General features: G+C 39.1%; 1 protein-coding gene across 1 annotated transcript; it reads right to left on the reverse strand.

Annotated features, from left to right (window-relative positions):
* Window positions 1-844: 844 nt before the first annotated feature.
* LOC310932514 (medium-chain acyl-CoA ligase ACSF2, mitochondrial-like) lies at window positions 845-15,242 on the reverse strand (the record flags this gene model as incomplete). The annotated part of the gene is made up of 20 exons (XM_083895841.1): window positions 845-898; window positions 984-1,052; window positions 1,134-1,244; window positions 1,332-1,473; window positions 1,788-1,939; window positions 2,022-2,129; window positions 2,207-2,283; window positions 2,371-2,462; window positions 2,561-2,712; window positions 2,797-2,892; window positions 4,274-4,436; window positions 4,517-4,635; window positions 4,802-4,855; window positions 5,116-5,244; window positions 5,650-5,851; window positions 6,857-6,933; window positions 8,313-8,406; window positions 8,546-8,604; window positions 10,799-10,988; window positions 15,094-15,242. The coding sequence occupies 20 exons, from the start codon at window positions 15,240-15,242 to the stop codon at window positions 845-847; spliced, it is 2,289 nt and encodes a 762-aa protein (XP_083751967.1).
* Between the last annotated feature and the right edge of the window lie 359 nt (window positions 15,243-15,601).

Consider the following 15,601-nt stretch of genomic DNA (forward strand, 5'->3'; position numbering starts at 1 on the left):
TGACCTTTTTGTCAAAGTTTGGACCAAAACTTTTTTTTTCAAAACAATGGTCAGATTTTGGACGAAATAGTGTAGTATGAAATTAAGGTCGATGACATAGTATAGTATGACGTTTTGGTCACATTTTGGGCAAAAAAATGTTTTTTCAAAAAAAGGAGCAGATTTTGGACGAAATAGTGTAGTATGACATTGAGGTCGATGACATAGTATAGTATGACGTTTTGTTACGTTTTGGGCTAAAAAAAAAAAGTATTTATTTTTTTCCGATTTTGGATGACATAGTATAGTATGAGATTTTTGTCAAATTTTGGACCAAATTTTTTTTTCCAAAAAAATTGTCAGATTTTGGACAAAATAGTATAGTATGACATTGAGGTCGATGACATATTATAGTATGACGTTTTGGTCACATTTTGGGCAAACAAAAAAAATTCAAAAAAATTTTCAAATTCTAAATGTAAAGATGTAAATGCAACACCCGCCATGTCAGGGCCGATTTTGATCTGATGTGGATTTTTCACAGTTCAAAAAATTAATTAAATTCTTCTTTAACTTTGTCTTCTGCAGGCCTTAACACCACCTTCACAGAAAATAAGTGACGTGTGTATCTTTTATTGTTTTCCTCTTTGAATGTCTTCTCAAACAACTATAGTTGCCAATGAACTATTCACATCACAAACAGATGCTCAAGGTTAGGTTACATTTTTTGATATTTTATTAACACTTAGACTCCAAAATGATATGAAATCAAACAGCAAATTATAGTATAGTACACTCTTGTTGCCGAGTTCTTCTTTCCCTTTACCTAACACCTTTCTCTCCCAGCCGGTTCACTCAGTGTCCATCAAGCTAGACCCAATGCCTTCTCCATATCCTGCGTTAATACATTTTTCTTGATCTATAAAACACAAAGCCATCTCAGTTTTATACAATTAAGCACCATTTTGTTGCATTAAATGTGGTACTATTAGAGCAGAAGTTACCTTTCCAGAGACAGTGAGGGGGTAGCTGTCCACAAACCTCACATAATGTGGGACTTTGAAATTAGAAATCTGGAAAAAAACACGTACACATTATCATCCCAGTCCACATCATGTGCAGCTGCGCTCTTAGATTCAGTGTGTTTTCTTCACCTGTCCTTTGCAGAACGCTCTAATCTCCTCTGCACTGCAGCTCTCACCCTCCTTCAGCCTGATGCAGGCACACACCTGCTCACCCAGCCTCTCGTCTTTCACCCCAACCACCTTGGAAAAACAGAGACGGGAGGTTATTGTGACTACCTGTGTTAAATCAGAGACACGTTGCTGTCCTCTGGTGGCTTTAACTCTGACCTGCACTTCCTGGACTTTGGGATGTTTATAAAGAAACTGCTCTATCTCAGCAGGATAGATGTTCTCCCCTCCACGGATGATCATGTCTTTTATGCGTCCATCAATTTTGCAGTAACCCAGACTGTTCAGGCTGCCTGTGTCCCTTTATAATAAAAAGCACCGGGTAAGGTTTAGAATAAACATACATTTTATCATAATAATAATAATAATATGATTTCTATGTGAAAGAAAGAGCAGGAAGTCCCTCTAAATGGCAAACCAATATAAAGAAAGAAAGATATTTAAAAAAAATACCTGATCAATGTAAGTAAATAAATAATCACATATAAAAATAGCTCCGCAAATATAAAAATTACATTCATACAAATGATTATGTTTCAGCAGCAAGGCCATTCATTTACATCTGTGTACCATCAGTTGAGCTATAAAAAGGTCTTCTGTAATCATTAATCTTACCCAGTCCTGTACCAGCGATCTTGTGAAATCACCTCTCTGGTTTTTTCTGGATCGTCCCAGTACCCGTGCATGACACAAGTGCCCCTGATCATCAGCTCTCCTGATTCTCCCAGAGGAACAATCACCCCAGTAGTGGGATCCACCACTTTTGCCTGTACACACAGTCACACTGTGAGTCGCGGAGCCGCCATGAAGATGCGTAGACAAGGGATTTTTTGCAAAGACGAGACGTACCTCAGTGTGGGGCATGATGCAGCCAGAATTGTTTATCTTCAGTTCATGGTTTTCTTGTGGAAACCCCAGAAATGCAGAGGGACTAGTCTCTGTGGCTCCATAACCTATCTGTGAAACATATCATGTTTTTTTATGCTGGTGAAGTGATTTCTAAAATGTATAGGGCATGCAAATCAAATACTTACGGCTATCTCTCTCATGTTCATGTCTGTTATCAGTTTCCTAACAATCTCAGGAGGGCAGGAGGAACCTCCCATTATTCCTGAAACATACAAAACAAAACAGACAAGGCGGTTGTAATAATGAAAATACTTTGCACTGAATTTAAGATGACATAGTTTTGTCTTACCAGATTCAACTGATGACAGGTCATACTTGTGTAAATCTGGTTGTCTAAGCAAGTCGATGAACATTGTGGGAGTGCCGTAGATGTAATTGCACCTAATGGATGAAAAAATAAGTGGGAGACGATGAACTATTTTACTGCATGGCATGCATAGGTATAAGTCATTTTGGCTGATGAGCTGTATATGATGTACTTTTCACTCTGAATAGCCTCCAAATTGGCCTTTGTGTTGTAGCCAGAACTGGGAGAGACGAGCGTAACACCGTGCACTGCCATACACATCCCTCCACCCACTAAGCCAAAGGAGTGGTACAGCGGCACAGGGAAGCACACTCGCACGCGGGGCTGATGAGGAATACGAAAAATCAGATCTCTCACATTTCTACTGTTGGCATTTTCTTTAAAGCAAGAGAGAAAATATGGACTTACTTTTGATGCATAACCCAATCGAATTCCCATAAAGTAGGCATTATTGACAATATTGTGATTGGAAAGAACTATTCCCTTTGGGCTTCCTGTAGTTCCCTAAAAGAAAGACACAGGACTCAGTGTACATCATCCATAGATCAATTAAGACTCAACAACATTTGAAACATTTTCAGTCACCTCGTCAAGGCGAAGCATAAAATCATGCAAATACACAGAGAAAATGTAATGAATTACATTTATTCGCATTACTGTAATTGAGTAGGTTTTTACAAATTGTACTGTAATTTTACTTTTACTTACTTTTTTGGAGGTACTGGACTTATCTACATTTTAAATCACATTGGTTACTGAGTAAAAAGAAGTTTAATTTAAGAAAAGAAAAGAACAAATACATTTAAAATCATGCACCGGAAACTTTGGCAGTGAATGATTAGGACAGGTAAAATGGTGAGAAAGCTGAATTCTTTCTGACCTTTGACCCATTTTGACTGGTATATTTATGTGTTTAGATATTTCATTTTGCCAGCACTTTAATTTGTAAATGTTTGCCTTTAATTAAAGGTGCATTATATAATAAATCTAAAGCAACTGGCCATCAAATCCTCCTAATATGTCACAGAGACTCAGGAATAATATTCATATAACAAAGCAAATCATGTTTATGTTTTAAAATCATGTTTTGGCATGTGGCGCCACCTACTGCCGTATACAATCACTGCAGTCAGTAGAGTCTAAGCTGCCGAGCAACCACGGGTTGCCAGTTACGTCTGAGCTACAATGGCGGAGAAAACGAAACCTAAAAGACCTCGGTATTTTGAATTTGAGTGTAGTAACCGTTTTTGGCCGCATTCTTACATATGGCACCTTTAAAGACAGTTAATGTGAGATTTGTGTCTGTCCCCTTGTCCCTTTACCACGACACAAGAAAGAACCCCAACCTTGATATAAACTAATAGTAATAGTTTCTGCAACACACAAATAATGTTAAATTGTTTCTGTGAGCAAAGAAGTACAGTTTTACTACTACTTCTTTTTTACTTTAAATCAAGTCCATTTTTAGACGAGTATTTTCACTTCTACTTAAGTAAATTGGTAGTACTTTTACTTGAGTAGAATAGTTCAGTACTCTTTCCACCTCTGACTATAGCTGAATCAGTGAAAGTCAACATGGAACAGCCCTGTGTCCAATCCTGTCAGTGGAAAACAGAAAGGTAAATCTGCACAATCCTATCTTCTTCTTATTATTATTATTCTTGTCCATTGTTGTTTAAATGGAACAGTCTTAGTCTGATTATCATCAGGCCTGAATCCATCAGACCGGTGGTTCCCAAACTTTTTGAGTGGCCTGTATTTTTTACAATTTTATACATTAAGAAACCCATAACTCCCAACTAGTTTTACTCACAAATATATAAATACATAACAGCCTTTAATATTGACTTTTTTTTTTTTTTGTGATTGCATAGTTTGTAGTTACCGATGTGAACTGAATATTGATGGGGTCATCGAAGGACAGCTTCTTCTGTAGATCCATCAGCTCTTTGTGGTGTCGACTCTCTCCTGCTTGCATCACATCCTCCACGTGCAGCGTCCCTGGCTGTCTGCTGTCCGTCATGATCACCATGCGCAAGTCTGGCAGTCTGACAGAGCCAAGAAACAAATGTTATAACAGAGGAAGTGAGTGTTTAAAGCATGGAAGGTGATCATAGGTCTGTGTTACCTGGAGCTTTGGATCATACCAGCTGGTGCCTGATCAATCTCTGGGCAGATCTCCCTCAGCATCTCACAGAACATCTGGCTTTTAAAGTGAGTGGGACAGACCACTGCCTTACACTGGACCTGGACACAACAATTATGTACTTTAATGCTAACGAGTAAAGTTTTCGTTCATATAAAACTACAAGCTTTCAGTCCAAACTGATGTGATCTTGTCTTTTCTGTGTAAATATGTGGTTATGTAAGTATGTTCAGTAAGTTATTTACACAGGACAAAGAGCAAATTTACCTTCTTTAACGTAAACTCCACTTCGTTTACTGTGTAGGCCGGGTTCAATGGAACCTTCAAAGACAGGAGCAGTTTCAAATCGAGTCCATTCATACATCCCCACAACACACATTACACATTATATAAAGCATGTTGACATACTGAGATGTTTGTCTTTATACAAAGAATTACAAATAACGTTCAACTATTTCTATAAGCAAAGACCAAAAAGGCAGAGTTTTAAAATGTCATTAATATAAGGCAAAATACTATTTCAATCTGCACAGCTCTACCATAATGCCATATTTAAAGATGCACATGATTCCCAGACTAACCAGTATAATCCCAGCCTTGGCTGAAGCGAACTGGAAAAGGATCCATTCATAATTGTTAGGTCCCCAAACTCCCAGTCGGTCGCCTCGGTTCAAGCCCAGAGCAAGGAGACCTGCAGCTGCCTGGTCTACCTGCAACAATGAAAGTGAAAAAAAAAAAATATAATAAAACGATTTATTCATGTTGCATGCCAAGGTCAGAGCTTGACATGTAAATTCTACTGCATCTAATGTAATATAATCTGTTTTCGTTTTTTCCTGAGTGCTTCTGCTTGGTTAAAATACCCCAATAACAGTTTAGAGGAGGGTTACATGGGGTAAGAAAACTTATCAGTGTTATGATTACCTCTCCATCTCAGTCTTTAAATCACTAGTTTGTGGAAAACACTATCAGACATCACTGATCTAGGTTGTATAATAATAGCAGAACACTTTGCTGAGGTGAAAAAGGCCTGACATCAGTCGTCACAATTTTTCAAATATATCACATCTAGGTCAATATGTCAAATGTCTTGTAAGCCAACAAGTGAAACGCACATCTTGCTGAAACTGTGCAAAGGTTTTCCGGATGCCGTCCTCCAGGAAGACCACAGCTTCACGGTCCGGCCAGCGCTGCACTGTGCTGTCCAGGCTCTGAGACACGGTCTGGGAAAGCAGGGAGACGGAGGAGGTGCCGTGGACGTAGCTGCCGGTCACAGAGGGTTCGTGAGGAGGACTGTCCACGTGGAGCGACCGGGACCTGTGAGCAAATTTAAGAGAAACAGAACAGATACAGAGTTGTAGTTGAAGACATCCAAAACCAAGACAAAGACTTTCAGGACTAAGGTGAGTCAAGAACAAGACAAAGGCGTATAATATCTCTCAATTTTATAGATTATAGTAAACTTAAACTTAAAATAAAATACCAAATACTCAACTAATAAATGTACCAAAAATAAAACTACTATATTTTTACTGCAAAATACTAAAAATACTCAGATTCAAAGAACGCTTCATCACTATCTGTATTTACTTTCTTGGTGTTTGGTAACAGATGAAGCCCACAATGAATCAATCCAAAACAATCCAAATGGATGATCTGATGACACTAACAGTGTGTTTATCACAGGACGGTTGCATAATTTAGTCGACAGCTGAAACGTTGGTGTACGAAAAAATATTTAATATTTAATATAATTATTAAAAAAAAGTTGTAACATTATGAGAATAAAGTCGTAACATTACAACAATAAAGTCGTAACATAACGATAACAAAGTTTTAACATTACGATAATAAAGTCGTCACATTACAAGAAAAAGGTAATAATATTACAAGAAAAAGGTCACAATATTACAAGAATAAAGTCATAACATTAGGAGAATAAAGTTATAACATAGCGATAATTAAGTCGTAACATTATAAAATAAAGTCGTAATTTTACATGAACAAAGTTGTAACATTATGAGAATAAAAACACAGATCTGTGCCACATGAGCACTAAGGCTTAAAGATGAGTTCACAAATGCATGCATGGAATAATACCATTATTTTTAATCCGGTCAATTAAATTAAGTTTACAAAAAGCATACACTGTTGTTGTTTTTTGTGTTAAAATTGTTTGGAATTCCTTCAAACCGTGACAACCCCAAACGACACACCATTTGTTGTGCACAATTTCAGATCCTGTCATAAACATGATACTGAGCCTGTTTTCAGTCATAAAATATGTGTCTGTGAGGACACGAGGGAAATAAACTCACCAACGCTCCTGGATGCTGCATGATGTGAGCGCCGTGCTGCGTCTGAGTCCATCGACAAATCTGAGCCTGCCAGAAGAGAACCTGAGCAGTGACGATGAAACTAGTGCAGACATTGGTGTGAATCGGTTGGAGTCAGTCTGACTGGATGTGGATTGCCTCCAGTGTATTCGAGTAGATGTCACCTACTGTACCTGCCTCTGTGGTTTGATCTGCAAATATTAAACATCCACTCATGATCAATCTAAACTCACATTTACAAACGTTTTTCACATAAAAGTGAGCAACAACCTTGAAGATCAGCTGGTTCAAATAGGACCTATCATCTTGTAATCTTTAACATCCACACATTCCATTTGGTTAATGAACATCTACTAAAGTGATCTGCAGACGAGTACATGTCACAGAGAAACTACCCCAGATGTCATCAAAATGCTTCATCTAAGTGTATCCAGTTAGACACAGACACAACTTAACACAGATCTGTGTTGAATCATATAGAAATATGGAACAAGCACACATGGGAGACTGCCTCATTCCGAGACAACCAAAGTCTAAACACCGAAGATCGAAAAAAAACACAGTCTGAATCAGACAAACAAATCAGGCAAGAGCGAGCCTGAATCCACAAAAAAATACAAACCGGGTTGAAGATCAACAGACAAACACGCGGTGAATGCATGTTACAACAAGTCCCGTTACGAAGCCTTTAGGTTAGTGATTTGACTAGCGCTACATTAAGGTTTTGCATGCAAAGGTTCACAGACATCGGGCTCTTTTTGGTCAAACCAGCTGACACCACACTGATAAAGATATTCCGCCAACTACATTGATATTGTGCAACTAACTACATTATTTGATTAGGTAAATAAAACAAAACTAGTCCTTGTATAAAATACTTTATTTGGTTAGTATTCTACTTAGCTTTGTTAAGTAAAACCTCCAGGAATTGTCCAGTAAAATCTATTTTCGTCCGTACCTCGGTTTTTCGGCGACAGTTTCGGTTCGGTTTCGGTAAGTGTCTTGTGTGAGTATTACCACAACATTTCTTAACTCTGCAGCTAAACGCTCTCTTAAGGGGTAGTCGCGCTTTTTCGTCTGCCAATCCAACATGTGGTCGACCGTCACAGTCATGTATAGGCGGGGGATTCCAACGTCGCTAAAATGAACGAATGATGCGAAACCGAAGCTACCGGAGCTATACCACACTGGAGATTTGAATGAACGCGGTGCATTTCCAAACACCAGTTTCTCAACTCCATTTGGGCTTTCGCCTACATGGACAGGCACAGGCAGAGCGGTCGGTAAAGCAGTAAATAAACCGCTAACGCAAAATCAATTACAGAACCGAAGAACCGTGGTCCATAAGGGTGGATTATGGACGTACCGAACGGTTTTACCGAGTACAGTTGCATCTCTAATAGAGACAGGGTTTAGTAACACCAGAGGTATATTTTCTCTACCTTGTAGTCCTTGATCAAATCCCCCGTTTTTTCCCCAAGAAAGAGAATCAGCCCTCGGGTAAACGCTTCTCTACGGGAACCCAAAGCTGTGGTCCTACAAACACATGAAATGACATATGAAATGAGCTGGTCAAGAACAGACATTAGAACCCAAAAGTACACAAAAACACTACACTTAAATACTTGCCTTATTTAAATGTTTCGCCAAGTTTCTTCCCAACAACTCCTCCAACCTCTTCAGAAATGTGGACTTCAGTGGTTTCAGAGTGATCCTATGGAACTTTTCCTCAATCTGGGAAACAGAGAAAGACAAATTAGAGACAGGCCAAGGAAAACCAAGACAGACATAGAAACTTAACCATATAACTACACTACAACAAATCTTTTTTTTCAGGGATGCATCAGTTTAGTCACGTTCGAGTTGAGTTTAGTTAGCTGCTTAGTTTCAACATATGCCAGGCTGAACAGCGAACGTTACCTTGTCAGAGTGAGTGCTACGGAGTTACAATCTTACGAGAAAACGAAACTGACAAAGGCGAAATCGGTCAATCACCAGGCTTTACTGAAAAAAACGATGCGTATCGTGTCCAAAAAAGACAGAGAAATGAGAGAAGTGTGGGAGTTTGCATGTACTTAGTGATTTAGCAAACAACCCTGGGGTCTGTTTCAGAAAGCAGGTTCAACATGTTAAAACCCAGTTAAAACCCAACTCTGAGTTGTCAAACTCAGTGATAAGTCGTTCAAACAGCTCTGAGTCAAAGTAACCATGCGTGAAGGCCATGTATGAGGATGTAAAAAGCCCTCTTCAATGGAACACAGATAACATGATTCACTATGGCAAAAAGTGATAAGAAGACTTGGAGATTGGAGATATTAATGAAGGCATATGCAGACAACTTGGCAGCAAATGTAGTTCAAAATAGGTAGTGTATAATGTAATACATTATTTGCACTAAATTGTAACATTTTTAAGTTTATACTTTTAGTATAGATTATAAGGTCATAAGGTGCAAAAGTACACTTTCTATCTATCTATCTATCTATCTATCTATCTATCTATCTATCTATCTATCTATCTATCTATCTATCTATCTATCTATCTAAAATTGAGAACTAACGTGTGAAAAATGGAAAAAGAAAAGTGCACATTTTTGGAACTAAAAATAACTAACTCAATAGAAACAGAAACACTATATAATACGTCAAAGCAAATTTTGCTTCAAGTATACGGCCTCAGTTGTAGTAGAAAATAAGTATACTTGTAGAACACTTGAATAAACTACTATTTACTAAGGGAGTATCTGTGCCTTGACATCAACAGACTCTTTAAGAAAAGGACAGGCCATGTCTGCAGGCGTTTACATTACATGTCATTTAGCTGACGCTGTTATCCAAAGCTTACATTGATCAATTCACAAAACTGAGAAAGGCAAGTAGCATTTAGGGCCTTGCTTAAAGGCCGACACTGGGTATTAGCTGACTTTCCCTGACTGGGATATGAACCCCAGCCCTCTACACCACATTATGTCAAACTCAAGGCCCGGGGGCCAGATGTGGCCCGCCACGTCATTTTATGTGGCCCACGAGTGATTAATTGGTCTTAGAAATCTTTGTTAAAATAGGTCTATGCTGCTTTAAGGCGTGCGTTGACCATAAACTACATTTTCCACAATGCATGGCAATTGCGTTATCCGCAAAGTGACGGCACCGCCATCGCAGACCGGGTAGTTACCTTTATTACCGAGTAGTTACCTTTATTTTACATTATATTTGGTTACATTTATTCTGTATGACAGTTACATCTGGCCCTTTGAGGGTCACAATTATGCTGATGTGGCCCTCAGTGAAAATGAGTTTGACACCCCTGCTCTACACCAAGGTCTGTGGACTATACCACTGAGCTATACCAGCTGCGTCAACTTAAGAGCAGGAGAAATTCAGGGTTAGTTGAAGAAAACCTGGCAGTGAGCAGGTTAGGTTCACAGAGTATGTTGCCAGGGTAACTGACTCAGAGTTAAGCTGAACTGGCTTTTTGAAACCAGAGTTTCCCTCGTCTCAGGTTTAACTGACTCAGAGTTTTCACTAAACCTGCTGCCTGAAACAGGCCGGAGCTGCGTGTGACAACCCCACTCTGTTTTAAAGAACAAAACATCTTATATCAACTTTCAAAACTGAACCTCAATCAAACGCTGAGAATTGTATTCTTACCTTAAACAAAAACATGGGAAGAGTAGTTGAATTGACCCAATATGGTGCTGACTAAGGATGCCTCTGTGTTGAGGTGAGCACTGTATTCTATATATGGTTTGTTTACACTGCTTCTGGCCACACAATTAGAACATCCCACTCCAGAGAAGAACTCATAAACCTCAGGGCAACAACCCCCAAGGATAATAAAGTGGCTTTAATTTGCAAGCATTAGGATCAATTTCTGCTAGGCTGCTGTGAGGTCCACCCTGGTGTGGTCAAAGGACTTGGAGATTCACCTCCCGCAGGTGGTTCCTGACTGTCTGTGCTGAAATCCGCCTGTTGTGCAGACCAACAGTCTCACCGGCAGTTCTGGTCACTGGGCGGAACTGATCACGGAGGTGCTGGAGCCGCATGTACTGGTCCTGAGCGGGTGTGGTAACACATGGCCGGCGAGCGTGTGCACGGTTCACTGTCGTTCCAGTCTCTCTGAAACAAGTCCACAGGTGGTTGACAGTGGAATGATGCACATTCAGTTGTGTTGCCACAGCTGTAACGCTCAACCCAGCACTCAGCACGCCAATGGCACGCTCCCTTATGATTTGTGACATCTGTGGCATATTGACAAGTGAAAAAAGTCCACATTTTGGTGTGCCCTTTTATTGACCAGACCATAAGGAGTGTCCGTGTCACGCATATTAACCACCACTCCGCCATGCTCCACGACTCTCGTGAGTTGAAATACTCAATCTGAGATTGTAGTAAATTACGAGTGGCCAAGTGACACTGGACCATTTCAAGTATGTGTGTTTATATTTTTGTTGAGTATAAAAAGTATACTAAAGTACCAGTATAAGCTTTTGTATTAATAATATTAATGTACTTAGCCTTAGACTTTTGTTTATACTTTCCACTATAAACCAATTATAATTCACTATACTATTCTGAAGTATTTAAAATATAGTTTATAAAAAGTAAACTTCAAGTATACTCCCTCAGTTTTACTATAAAATAAGTATACTCAGACTACTTGAATAAACTACTATTTGCTAAAGGAGTATCTGCGCCTGGATCAACTGGTTCTTCAAGAAAAGGACAGGCCTTAATGTCCATCACTGCCTTCAGGCTTTTGAATAATTTTGAATAAACTTGAAAATTACATTAAAAAACTGAATTTGAATATTTATATTTGAATTTGAATAGCTAAACGTGAATAATTGCATTAAAAAGGCAATTATTCTAAGCTTGGAAAGCTTAGAAATCACACTTTCAGAATCTGTAAATAACTCAAAATGGTAGACTTGTGACTTTTTGCCATGGCTGGCCACAAATGACAATGATGTAAAAGAATACATAAATAAATACATGTATTTATACATATATTAGATTAAAGTAGACTGAGTAAAGTAACTGGTGAAAGTAAAAAAACAAAGTGAGTTAAAGGTTGGCAGTGGTCGCAGGCCCAGTTTTAAACGACCTCACAGATTTCTCTCACAGGCAAACAACTGTTATTTTATTACTGGATTTCATACCCAGCGTCGTGAACTCAACATGATCCTTTCGACTCTGTTTTCTTTCCAAATCTGCTGCAGTATGAAACGCTCGCTGGAAATCGAACCCCTGAGGATAACGCTGATGACTCTTTAAGTACATGCTCAGTCAAATTCTCCCAGAGAGGACTTATTCAGACAAAAACAAAGACAAGTAAATGTCAATTCCGTGCATCTTCTCTCTGTTTATTCACTCATGTGTGCAGGTGAGCATGGCTCTGTATACACGAAACTGATGCCTTGTTGTATTCGATGGATCAAGGGTTACATTTGAAGTCTGCACAGTGCCAGCAATCAGCATTAGACACCAACCCTTTTATTATGCAGTGTCAGTCATGGTCAGGCTTTGTTTATTACTACAGCATAAAATCTATAGTTCACCACGGCGAGAAATATGAGCCAGAATGACACTTTAAACTTAAAGCCTGAACTTATTATGGCTTTGGTTTGTGGGTTAATATAGTCTATAACAGCAGTGACACAGGCGAGTGTTCCTGCAGGGGGCAGCATCTGTCTGAAAAACAGAGGACTCTGGTGTTTCAGTGTACAGTGGGAGAGTGAATATCAAGAAATTTGTGTACAAAACTGTCATGTATTTGAACATTTAATAGAAAGCATGATGTGTTAAACCCTTAGTGCACCCTTGGTAAATTGCAGTGGGAATAATGCACAGTTCCTTATATGGACATCCTGTGGGAGTGTGCAGTGTGTAGGTCACATCTATTTCCACATTTCCTATAGATTGAGCTGAAAAAATATTACATATTACACATTGGTATAGCCTCTGTATATACGTTTTAACCCTATAACGCCAAACCTATCATATGTGATGCATTCGTTTTTGAGTCCCTCACATGAGCAGTGTGACAATTGTTTCCTTGAAAAACCCGATGTATAAAATAATGGGAAACCCGACAGAGATGCAAGCACTGCATAAGCCACTTTGCCCATGTGTAGTCTGACAAATCTTTGTCTGAACAACTGTTTTCAAGCCATCAGTCAAAATAAAAAGGTTGTGAACCGCAAAATGAAAAATAACTGAAATTAGATAGAGAGTTTTTTTTTTCCATTGTGACCCGCTGTATCAAATATGATACAAATTAAAACCCCTATATGGAAATTGATATTTGAAAAAAAAAAAAATGTTTGTTTGTTCAGAAGGACCAATAAAGGCTCCAGTTTCAAAGAATTTGAATTTTCTGTCAATTATTTAATGGTTTGGGCTTTACAGGGTTAATATAGTAATTATATTTATAATAATAATTATATATTATATAATATAGTAATTATATAGTAATAAAAAAGCAGCCTAAATGCTCCATGTTCAATGAGAAGCATAGAATTGCAAAACAGTCCCTGGTGCTGGGATCATTCAAATGTTGTCATCTGTAACGATAAAAGTAGGCAAAGTGATCAATAACTCATCTTATTTGTTAACAAAGGAATCACATTTTCTATTTAAAGTCCTCGATTTACAGTAAAACATTTGACTGTATTAACTGCACTTGATTGTAGTTAAATATATCAAAACAGAGGTTGATTGTCAGTCACGAGATGGCGTTTAAGTGTCAAACGCTAAATGTAAACGACCGTGGATTAAAAAACAAATGCAGGCTAACGCACGCTGTCAGTTACGAAAAGCAAATACGCAGAGATCAAGAACATTGTTGGCTCATGCATGCTTATTTGCATATTAACAAAGTGTAACTAAAGTGTTGTGAGATAATCTTTAAAAAACATAGCCGTAAGGCCCGCAGTAATAATAGCAGCAGCAGTGGAGATGAATGAGAGAAGCTTCTGTCCATCTGCGGCGTCGCATTTTCTTTTCAAATATTATACAAAGAAAAAGTCCGAATTTTGTAATGCACAAACATTTTACACATTAGATAGATAGATAGATAGATAGATAGATAGATAGATAGATAGATAGATAGATAGATAGATAGATAGATAGATAGATAGATAGATAGATAGATAGATAGATAGATAGATAGATAGATAGATAGATAGATAGATAGATAGATAGATAGATAGATAGATAGATAGATAGATAGATAGATAGATAGATAGATAGATTCCAGCCGACTGAGAGTTTAACACCGGGTCCTAAACTCTCACTCAGGGTCACTTGTTGTCACCTGTGCAAGGCCAGTATGTGAAACAGCTACACACACACACAGCGTGTGTGAGCCTCGGCAGTTCTACTTTCCCTGGACTCAGCCCTTTCCCAGCTGACCCCTCAGCTGTTAGCGACACATGTCCACTCGATAACTGTTGCCATAGGTCATAACTCAGCGCGCTGGTTTTACAACCACTAATGATTTCCATGCAGTCCCTTTGCTTCAGTCTGCGATATCAGCAGTGTCCTGAATTAGAAACATTTAATTGGTTTAATTTTGGCCCAAACATTAAAAGTTACAAACAGTGTTTATTCAGTTTGAAACCAGGTTGCGTGCTGAGGCGAGCCAGACATGAGATGATGTGTGAGAAGCACTCGATGACCAATTTTTATTTCATATTATGTGCACACACTGACAAACAAACCTCTGTCTTAACGATGCAAAACAAATCTTTTTGGCACAAATAAAGTCCCTTGACTTTGTGATTTGTAAATATGACTGAGGTCTCAGTGCAGCTGTCCAGCGGACGACACAGACCGAAATAATGATAAAACATCACGGCACTGAGTCGCATCTGTTCCTTCTCTTATTTAATTGTATTTATTTATTTATTTGGCTGAGTCCTCGCCCCTCAAAAATGAATCAATCAGTCTTTGTCCTGAAAGCAAACAGCTCACATCCGCTCCTGTGTGAAAATCTAAGTGTTTGCTTCCTACCTATCCATCACACGACCTATTTAGACATTCTTCAGACGTCCATCACATGATCCATCATGCTCTGCACTTGTCTCGCCATTGGCTGATGATCATTGTCGCTCCTCACAAAGCCCATAGATGTGGGTTTCCTTTTCAGGCTCGAGGGCACGGCCCTGTCTCCTCCAGACTCTGATGGCTGAATTTAGACACAACCCCCTTTTTTCCCAACCCTGTCATCCAGAGGCCAAAGCCCAGGTCAGAGGTCATAGGGGCTGGTGTGGTTGCCAAGGAGGAGTCCAGCGACGAGGTAAAGCCACTGGTGCTCATTGGGCCTGTGCAAACAGCAGATCCGCCCCGGCCTGACCGTGACTCTGACATGCCTGAGAGCAGATGGGCCCAAGCAGATCGTATAATCACAAACAGACCATGAGTAGCTAAGTGTCGATGAATGATAGAGATGTTTATATGCAGCCATGACTGAGTGGGGAGAGACATAGTGGCAGAAGAGACTTTTGTTATTGTGATCTGTGACAATTTCAATCCATCCATCCATTCATCTTCTACGACTTTATCCTCCACATGAGGGTCGTGAGGTTTGCTGGTGCCGATCTCTGCTAACATACGGCGAAAGGCGGGGTACACACCGTGGAGGTCGCCAGTCCATTCACTCTCACACCACACCCATGATCAATTTAGAGTGTCCAATTTGACTAATCCCCAACTGTGAGACTGTGGGA

The sequence above is a fragment of the Microchirus variegatus genome, assembly GCF_963457635.1.
Source record: "Microchirus variegatus genome assembly, chromosome: 10".
In the NCBI taxonomy this organism is placed as follows: Eukaryota; Metazoa; Chordata; class Actinopteri; order Pleuronectiformes; family Soleidae; genus Microchirus; species Microchirus variegatus.